This window comes from Hylobates moloch, unplaced genomic scaffold (genome assembly GCF_009828535.3).
Source record: "Hylobates moloch isolate HMO894 unplaced genomic scaffold, HMol_V3 SCAFFOLD_8, whole genome shotgun sequence".
Classification (NCBI taxonomy): domain Eukaryota; kingdom Metazoa; phylum Chordata; class Mammalia; order Primates; family Hylobatidae; genus Hylobates; species Hylobates moloch.
In genome coordinates, this window is record NW_026652283.1 from 1,920,300 (window position 1) to 1,930,326 (window position 10,027).

A 10,027-nucleotide genomic window follows, 5' to 3' on the forward strand; every position below is an offset into this window, starting at 1 on the left:
GTCTACGAAAATATGCGTGCGTGCGTGTGTGTGTGTGTATTCAAAGCCAAAAGGTGGAAACAACTCAAATATCTGTCATTTGATGAACCAATAAACAAAATGTGGGCTATGCGCACAATGGAATATTATGCAGCCCTAAAAAGGAATGAAGTGCTGATGCATGGAACAACACAGATGAACCCTGTAGACATTATGCTAAGTGAAATAAGTCAGGTACAAATGGTCACGTATTGTATGATTCCATTTATGTGAAATACCCACAACAGGCAAATCCATAGACAGAAAGCAGAATAGTGGTTACAGAGCTAAGAGGAGGGGGATAGGGGAGTGATTGCTTACTTAGTACCCGGATTCTGTTTGGGATGATGAAAAAGTTCTGGAACTAGATGATGGAGATGGTTGTACAACATTGTGGATGTACTTAGTGCCACTAAATTATACACTTTAAAATGGTCAACTTTATGTTACCTGTATTTTACCACAATACAATTTTTTTTTTTTTTTTTGAGATGGAGTCTCACTCTGTCACCCAGGCTGGAGTACGGTGGTGCAATCTTGGCTCACTGCAACCCCCGCCTCCCAGGTTCAAGCGATTCTCCTGCCTCAGCCTCCTGAGTAGCTGGGACTACAGGCACCCACCACCATGCCCAGCTAATTTTTATATTTTTAGTAGAGATGGGGTTTCACCATGTTGGCCAGGATGGTCTTGATCTCTTGACCTCGTGATCTGCCGGCCTTGGCCTCCCAAAGTGCTGGGATTACAGGCGTGAGCCACCGCGCCTGGCACAATTTTTTGTTCTTTTTTTCTAAAGGGCAGGCCAGCATCGCAGAGTGTCAGGGGAAGTCAGAGTGGGGGAAGTGCTTTGGGAGTCAGAGGACCCAAGATCCTATTCTGGCTTTGTCAGAGCCAAGCCACTAAGCCTCTCTGGTCCTCTGCTTACACAACTGTAAATTGGGTAGGATAATTCCTGCCTCCCCACTCTCAGCCTACAGATCCTAGGATAAGGAAATCCCACAGGGGAAAGTTCATTTCAGGAGGCTTTGCAGGAAACTTCCCATGTGCACCCTCATAGAAGGTCTGAGGCCCCCATATACCACCCTCAGGAGGGGCAGGGACCGGTGCTCAGAGAAAGTCTGCAGAGCAGCACTTCTTTGCTCTCTGAGGCTGTGGAAGGGCACAGGGAGCCTGAAGCCCCAGCCTCTGGGGGTGTCCCAGGACTGCTTACTGCCCTAGTGACACAAGGACCGACACCTGAAGTCAGGCGAGTCTCATATCCCACTGTCTGTGTTTGATCCAAGGAGGCTGTTTACACAATGCTCACTGATTGAAAGAGGCAGGTGTCACTGCAGGTGCCAGGCTGTGTGTGAGGCTAGTACCTTCCTGCTGTGGTGTGTAATTCAGGGACCCGGGATAGGCTCTTGAGTCCCCAGGCATCTTCTCACTGGTTCCTGATGCTAAGATCCCTTGCCCCTACACCTGCAGAAATGCTGCGCATTATAACAAGTGGGAAAGAAGGCCTCAGCAACCCCGACCCCGGCCTCCTCCTGGAGTGGGGGTTGTGATGGGGGTTGGGGGAAAGACAGTGCACTGGAGAGGCCGCAGCTCGCCTGCCCTATCTGCCCCTTCCCCTGCTGCTTGGCCCTGGCCTCAGCCTCCGAACCCAGCCAACCCCCCCCATCTCCTCTCTCCTTATTCTCCTGGCTGGTCTTACGAGTCCTTTCAGGGAAAGCACTGGTCTTGGATGGTTCGATTCTTGGCTGGATGGAGTGGAGGACTGTGTCTCTCCAACCACACTGTATCTACTCGTTTATACCATCCAGGTCCCCACAGGCCTCAGTGCAGACACTTCATCCCAGAGAAGGGGACAGCTTCTGTTTCTCCTGGGCCCCACCAGGCTTGGTGGATGTCCAGTAACAGTCACCTGGGCACAAGGCCCATCCCTATAAGCACCTCTGCTGCCCGGGTGGCCCTCAGAGCACTTGGAAGCCATGAAGGTGGGTCCTGATGGCGGAATGAGGGTAAGGGAGGAATGAGGAGAGATGAGAAGGAGGAGAGGGGAGCGGGGAGCTTGGCTTTGCTGGCTCCAGCTAGCTCGACTCCCACCCTCCTTCTGCTCATCTGTCCACCCATTCCCAAAGGAATTCCTAGGTGCTCACCCCGTGCAGTGCTCTGTACTGGTCACTGGGTATGGCCTGGTGACTCAGAGTTCCTCACACTGCTGCAGGCTGACCCGGCAGTGCTGGGCATGGCCGCCTCGGGGCAGAGCTCTGATCCCAGCCCCTCCCCTCTCCTCTTGCTTCCCGTCATTTCCTCTTTTACAGGGATTCTTGGAGTAAGGGTTGTTTTGGCTAACGGAGGTACAAGGTGGAATCTTGTAAGATAGGAGAGGGTCACAAGGGTGGGAGGATGCAGGGCCGTGACATCGGGAGGGTCACTCTGCCACCTGTGTCACGGGGCTGGGGAGAAATGCCCTGCAGATCGTAGCCCTGGAGTACCTGGACGGCCTCGACTTTCCTCCGCAGCATGTTCTCCATGTCCTCTGAGAACTTCCTCACCAGCTCCAAGCCATCCACCTCCTCGATCTTCAGACTGGACTCCACATCCTTGTACTTCTGTTCGAGGAAAGTGGGAGAGATGGGTGCCCGTGGTTTTGTACCAGGATAGCTGCACCTGTGTATGCATGGCCTCCAACCTCTCAACAGGTGCATTCCGGCACACAGAGCCTGGTTTACTCAACTAGGGTGAGGCCCAGCCCTCTCCTCCTTGGACAACTTCCCCAGTGATAGTATAGCTGCCTCTCTTCAAATGCCCTCTCTGTTCCAGGTGCTCTAGACGCATTGCAGTTATAGCCTTAACAGGGGAGTAGACCGAGGCTCAGAGAAGTCAGTGAACTCCACCAAGGTCAACAGCCAGGTGAGCAGGTGACCCTTGATGGGGCCAGGTCTCTCAGGCATACCCACCCATGTCTTTTGTGCAGAGCCTTGCTGCTTCCCAGGGCTTGTGAAACCACCCCTGGCATCAGTTCACCTTTCCTCAATGCCCCAGAAAAGGCATCTTGCTATGAAAGTGCCCCTGTGCACATGGAGGTGAACCTCAATTCCCACTGTCCCGACAGAGCTCAGCAGCTCCAGGCACTGAGGACGGCTGCCTGACAACTGCCAGTGAGCCCAGGAAAGCCTGGAACGGGGTTTGGGTTTTCTCTCTGGGCCCGGGGAGACCAGCTGTCACTGACTGTGTGTATTGTGAATGTCTATTCACCCAGCTCTGCAATTTATTGGCCGTGTGACCACAGACAAGCCACTCAATCTGTTTCCTCATCTGTAAGATGTGACATTTACATAGCTTTAGTGAATGCTCTAGAATGCATAGATTTTATAGAATGCTTTTACCGCAAATGGCCACATCTATGTTCCTCTCCCCGGGTTGTGGTGCTGTGCAGCATAGGAGCGTGCTGTGAGGGGCAGGCGGGGTCTTAGCTGTCATTGCTACAGTGGCCTGTGGGGGCCCAGGGAGCAGCCCACCCTGGCTCCTCTTACTTCCACCAGGGACAGGCCTGGGGGCTGTGGGCAGGGCAGTTGAGCAGGGACATGTGGTCACATGCAGGCATAAAAGCCTGGGATTCAGGATCTTTGTGATATGGCAAAGGTGCCTCATGGATTGGTGGTGGGAATGAGATCATGACTATGAGCTTAGTGAGTGGTAATAATAGAGAAGCGGGAGCTGCCATTGGAACTGCTCTGGGGAGTTACAAATATTAGAGAACAGTGAAGTTGTTTATAACCTGGTAAGAAGACCAGCCGGCCGTTAATCTGCACAGAAAGCAATGCATGTTAAGGGGGCGCATGCTGGACGTGGCTGGGGGGCTGACAGCTGGAGGTGTGGGAGCTCTCCCTGCACAGAGGCCACAGCCCTTCCACCTTCTACGGCCCGAGCAGCTCCTAGGGCCCTGCACATGCCCTCCAAGCCTCCGCCAGCATCACAGGTGTTAGGCCTGCATCCCACTCCATCCACTCCCTCCGTCTCTCCTTTATTCTTCACCCCACATCCACCCAGTACATCTCCTGCAGGTCTAATTCCACTTTGGCCTCTGCTCCCTGAGGACCTGGCACAATGCTCCTGACCACGCCCCCAAACCACCCCCACTGCCTTGCTTTGGGAGTTGAGCAAATCATTCACCTCCCTGGGCCTCAGTCTGAAATAAGCCGATTTGATGGGATGCCCAAGGCCCCTCACAGCACTGGCATTTGGGGGCTTCGATGGCTGACTGCCCTCTGCCACCCAGTGGGCTCTCTGGAAGGGGGTGACTGACCTTCTGCAGCAAGAGGGAGCCCGAGTATTTGGTCACAGTGTTATATAGGTCCCCGCCGAAGGTGTCAGCCCATAGCTTCACTCTGCCAGGCAACGAAAGGACATGTGTATACACACACGTACATGCACAAATACAGAAACACACGTGTAGATATATGGATTCACACACATAGAAAGCAAGTGTCTACACACAGACACCTGCTGATGCATGCATACTCAAACACACAGACACACAATGCATAAGAAATGCACACACACACACACATACCCCCACACATACGCATATGCGTACACACACGTGACATATGCCCAGAAACACACAAAAGAGCACCTGTCCCTCCTCCTCATCCCTAAAGCTACAGCCATGGCCTGGGCAGGAGACGTGGAGAACCCTCAGGACCCAGCGGCTGCACTGCTGTGTGCTGAATGTCCTCGGCAGGCTCTCCTGCTGACGGTCATGGGGCCGGGCTAAAGAGCCCAGGACTGGGCCTGACCCCAAGCCTCCGGGGCCTCTGGTTGGAGAGTGGCAGACAGAGAGGAGAGAAGGAGGGGAGAGGCACTGGACAGGCTCAGGCCAGGGCCGGAGGACCCTGAGGACAAAGGAAGACCTGCCTGGCCACAGCTGTGGCCTCTCAATGAATCATTCCCTCCAGTGCACTCCACTCAAGGCCACTGGGGGCTGCCGAATCCTCTGTTGAAACCTCAGAGAACACACGAGGCAACGGCACAGGAGGAAAAGGCTCTGAGATGCCACTGCCGAGGCTGAGGGCAGGGCAGGCTGGGAGGGCATCAGGAGGCCACACCTCACCCTCTGTGTAGGCAGCCTAGTGGGGAGCCGCGACCTCTCGCCCATGCCCCAGAAATGCACCACAATCCCACCATCTGGGCCAGGCTGGTGGGGTCCTGGGGGCAGGCACACAGGGCTGGGTCTGAGCCTCTCCAGATGGAGCGGAAGTGGTTTGCCTGTGCGATCCTTTCAGGATCAGCAGTCATCAATCAACCAATGTTTATCAACGTCCTACCATGTGGCAGCCTGGAGTCACCCCACAGTCCCCACCTTTGCAGGGACAGCTTTCTCATGCAGGTAGCATAGTACATGTTTGAAGGTGCCCATGAAGGTTGGGGAGGGGTAGTGGTATAAGGGAAGGCTTCCTGGGGGAGGGGATCTGAGCTCTGGGTTAGAAGTTGGGTAGAGATTAGCCTGCAAAGGGATCTGGAAGACGATTCTAGGTAGGGAGTACAGAAGAGCTTGGAGGAATAAAACATGACTTCCAGGTTTGCAGTGTGGGTTGTTGACCTGACGGTGTTGTTATTGAATAAAATTAAGACTATCGGGAAGGTCAGGGGGAACAAGTTGAGGAGGGTGAAAGGTGATGTGTGTACTGGAGCTCTGTTGAATGTGAGGCTCCCGCTGCAGAGCCACCAAGTGCCGCTGGGCAGGTTGTGCACTGCACAACTCTAGAAGGCACCAATTGTGTTTTATCTTGAAAGACACAAATCTGAATGTAAAACCTCACATGACGTTTAGGAAAAGCTGCCCATAGCATTGGGTATGTGTCTAACAGGTAGAGCAGGGCTGGGAGTCATTAGTACAAAGGTAGGGATTGAAATTCTGAGGGTAGGAGGGCTCTCTCAAGGAGAGTGTGCAGCAGGAGATCTCTGAGCGTCGACAGATGCTGAGGAGCACCCCCCAACCTCTGCTGGGGGCAGGCAGACGAGGAGGAGCACTTGAAGACAGCAGAGATAAGCCGTGCCCAAGCAGGCCCAGCGGAGCGCAGTGCCATGGAAGTCAAGGCACTGGGATAAAAGGAGAGGGGGGCTTGTGTGTCCCAAGCAACAGGGTCTGGGAAGACAAGGCCAGGAATGTCTCCTGGATTGGGCATGAGGAAGGCTCTGGGAACCCTGTGGAAACAGACTTGGGAGGAGGTGGAAGCCCAGCAGGCAGGAGGGAAAGACTGAGAAGAGAGGGTCGGCGGGAGTGAGGACAGGTGGGGCCAAGTCCCGGGCAGGCAGATGAGGCTGTGTGCAGGCTGTCGTCTCCGGCAGCACCCAGGGCTTCTGCATAGATGGCCGCTGGGGCCCCCCTCCCTGAAGGCCTGGATTCCAGCCATCCTGACTTGGTCTTCGGCCCACTCCTGGAGTTGGCCCTCTCCTATCAGCTGGTGTGTGTTCTGGGGATGAAAATTGTTCTCAACATCTCCTGCAGCAACAGATAGTGTTACAGGCTGGCGGTGGGTGTGTTGGTGAAAGTGCAGTCCAGGCTGACTGGAGTTCAAATCCCAGCACCTTCACTTCCTGGCCTTGTGAACTTGGGGAAGTCACCTGACCTCTTGGGGCCTCTGTTTCCTCAGCTGCAAAATAGGGATAAAATAAGCCTCCACTGAATGGCTTTGCAAACTAACGGTGTCATTTGTGAAGCACCCAGCTCCGTGCCAGGCAGGGAACAAGGAGAGCTATGCAGCTCGATGGGAAATGATGCTGCCTACTCCACACAGGCACAGTGTGTCATTTGGGCTCCCTGTCCCCACTCCTGCTAAGACATGCAGTTGGCAGGTGGCTCTGTTGGTGGCCTGGCTATGGTGCTGGGCTCAAGCGGCTGGATGAAACAGGATGGGGTCTGTAGCATCTACAGTCTAGAAGGCTCTGCTCCCCACACGTATTGGAAATTTCCTTCCTAGGACCACCAGAGCTAGGGCCTAAAACCCAGACACCCCGGAGAGGTTGCACAGTAATTTAAATGTACACCAATGTGCGCATGACTGATATCGGGTTCTTTTCTGGAGCTGGTCTTAATGGCCGGCTATAGAATCAAGGTTGGAAGGAGGCAGAAAGGTGTAGAAAGGGAAAACTGCGGCCGCTAAAATCCATTTTTTTTTTCCCAGTTCCTGGACAAGCCACCTCCTGTGTGCATGAGACGTTCTGTGGGTTCAGAACTGCTTCCCCTTTTTGGAATATCAAAATACGCATTTCCTGCCAAATCCCCTGGGGAGCTGCAATGGTGAGATAACCCGGCTCCTCCAGGCCGCCTCATCTCAGCGATTATCCTGAAGGAGCACCCGCCCTTCAGGTGTCCCAGAAGCTGCTTGTCAGGCCAAGAAGACAGCAGCCCTGATGATTAGTTCTTCCTAAAGCCATCCGGCTCCTGGGGAGGGGCAGGTGGGACTCCAGAACTCACAGAGCTTTAGGGAGGAGAGAGCTGAGGCCGGAAAAGAAAAGGGCTTTACAGTAAGAGAGTGGTCAGTCACAGCCACTGGGGAAAGGCCCAGAGGGAGGGCAGGGGCGGGAGGAGTGGGCAGAGGATGGAGGCCCAGCCCGGGAAGAAAGCAGGAAGGGGTGACGGGGTTTTTGGGGTGGGGTTGAACGTGATGCTTACGTTTCCAGAGGAATCTTGGCCTGCCCCCATGTAGGGGACAGGGAGGTACCTAGGAGCAGCAGCCACAGGAGGGCCGAGGTCTTCTGCACAAAGGCCCAGGCTACGGGCATTGGCTGGCGGGGAATCCAGCAGCTGGTGGAGCTGGGGTTTGCGTGGAAGTTGGGGGTTGCTGGCATGGTGGGCCTGGGGTTGGGGAGGGCAAGGAGGGCAGAGCAGCCGCAGACCATGAGCTCTGTCTGCCTGCCTCCCAGACTCCAGGGACGCCCCAAGCCTTTGTCTTCTGGACCCTGGCGAGCCCGGGGTCTCTAGCCTCTCAGTCCTGGGTGGGGAGGGCTTCTCTCTGCCCCACAGCTGCAGGTCACAAAAGAGTCGCCCCACCTAGCAAGCAGGCCTCGGAGAGAGGGACTGGGGGAGAGGCTGTGGCAACATGAACCCCTTTAATCCGCTGGCCTCTCCTCTAATCCTCTCCTGACAGCGGCGGGGGCGGGGGGGTGTGTGGCAGGGGGTGGGGAGCTGCCTCCCAGGATTACCACGACTGCAGCTGGTTCCCTCAGGGCTGCAGTGCACCCGTCTGCTTTAAAGAGACAGCCCCGTTCCTGTGGAACCACCTTCTGGACCCAGGAAGGGCTTGCTGTGACTCTGGCCAGAGGACAGCAGCTGAGTTTGCACAGTATTCTGATTGACCCACAAATCTCTTGTTGACCCTGAGGTGGGGGCGTGACCTCATCCCTGCTTGGCAGAGACTCTTGAGGCCCGGCGAGTCCCGGGGCAGAGCTGGGCTCTGGCTGGTGTTTCCAGGCCTGGTGCCTTTGGGACAGGTCATAGGTCACAGGTGAAGTCAGTGGACCCACGCCTCCACATCTCAGCTGCTCGTGGGCGGGGCTGGGGACACATTTGCTGTGCAACTGATGAAGCTTCGGGATCCCTGAATCCACAGACTCCCCCCTTTCCCGGAGAGGCCCTAGCAATGTGTTCCTGTGGCCTAATGTTTTTGTAAAATATGCGAAAGTGAGATAGTTTAACCATAACCGATTGAGACTGTCTGTCTCTTTGCATCCCAACTTCTCTTCTCTCTGATGGACCCTTAGTTGGATGATGTTTGGGTGGCCGAGGGCACTTGGGGGATCCAGTTAAGAGGAAAGTGAGCTGGGGAAACATTTAATCTGGGCTTAGTGGGATACGCTGACGTGGCCCACAGTGACTTCTTTGTACAGAGAAGTTACCTCCAGCTGAGTGTAGGCAGGGCTTCCAGAAACACTCGTCCCACAGGACATCTCATCAGCAGATGCAGCAAGAGAGGCTGGGCCGTGACGTGCGCGCACCCTGCCACACTCACCATGGCCATGTGTTGTGGGGAGGGCAAAGTAACAGTCAGGAGCTCATCTGCAGAAAATCTGCAAAAAGCCACATAGGTAACATTGTTAGTGGAGGATCTGGTTCTCACCAAGGCCTGGCCAGGACAGAAGTTCTCTCCTGTTAGGAAAATAGTAGATATTGAAAGAATATAATTACACCGTACATTGCTTTGTGTTCTGATGAGAGTTACACAAATTAGAATTGATCAAAATTCTTGTGTTGTGAGCCCAAACCAGTAGTAGTACCACATGCGTCCTGTGGGGCTGAAGGACTGCATAGATTTTATGCAGTCCCCGTATTGGATTATTTTCTTAGTGTAACTGGTGCAGTGTCTTCACAAAATCTGGTGGTTCCAGCAAAATGGTAAGCAAAATTGCCACCAACGCACAGAAATGCTTGCAGAAGCAAGTGTTCTGATGACAAAACTCCTACACAGATTCATCAATAAGTCAGTGTTGTAGTATCAGAGTAATCTGGTGGCACAGTTTTGTGGCTGAATACAATGTATTTTTTAAAGGCATCTGAATGATTCCTATGAATGCCTTAATTTCACATAAATTTTGTACATGTTTTGAGGATTACAAATGAAACACATTTAGAAAAAATACTACAGGCCGGGCACGGTGGCTCACGCCTGTAATCCCAGCACTTTGGGAGGCTGAGGCATGGGGATCACGAGGGTCAGGAGATGGAGACCATCCTGGCTAACACGGTGAAACCCCGTCTCTACTAAAAATACAAAAAATTAGCCGGGCGTGGTGGCGGGCGCCTGTAGTCCCAGCTACTCGGAGAGGCTGAGGCAGGAGAATGGCGCGAACCCGGGAGACGGAGCCTGCAGTGAGCCAAGATGGCGCCACTGCACTCCAGCCTGGGCGACAGAGCGAGACTCCGTCTCAAAAAAAAAAAAAAGCAAAAAAAAACCCCCAAAAACTAGGCCTCCTCAGCCCAAGGCCACCGCTGGCCTCTAGGCAGCTGCCTCTGCCCACTTC

The 10,027-nt window shown here is 54.2% G+C and overlaps 1 protein-coding gene across 3 annotated transcripts in view; it reads right to left on the reverse strand.

Moving 5' to 3' along the window:
• The window catches only part of CACNA2D4 (calcium voltage-gated channel auxiliary subunit alpha2delta 4), a 131,356-nt gene extending 122,318 nt beyond the window's left edge, over positions 1-9,038 (reverse strand). For 2 of the 3 annotated variants that reach the window (XM_058443008.1, XM_058443009.1), the window contains exons 1-3: positions 8,906-9,038; positions 4,311-4,392; positions 2,497-2,613 (exon numbers count right to left, since the gene is read on the reverse strand). In XM_058443008.1, coding sequence (XP_058298991.1) covers positions 2,497-2,613; positions 4,311-4,392; positions 8,906-9,027 — 321 coding nt within the window. In that variant the 5' untranslated portion in view covers positions 9,028-9,038. Of the gene's footprint in view, positions 1-2,496; positions 2,614-4,310; positions 4,393-7,682; positions 7,910-8,905 lie in introns of those variants that run through there. The other variant, XM_058443010.1, reaches the window with a different exon arrangement.
• Between the last annotated feature and the right edge of the window lie 989 nt (positions 9,039-10,027).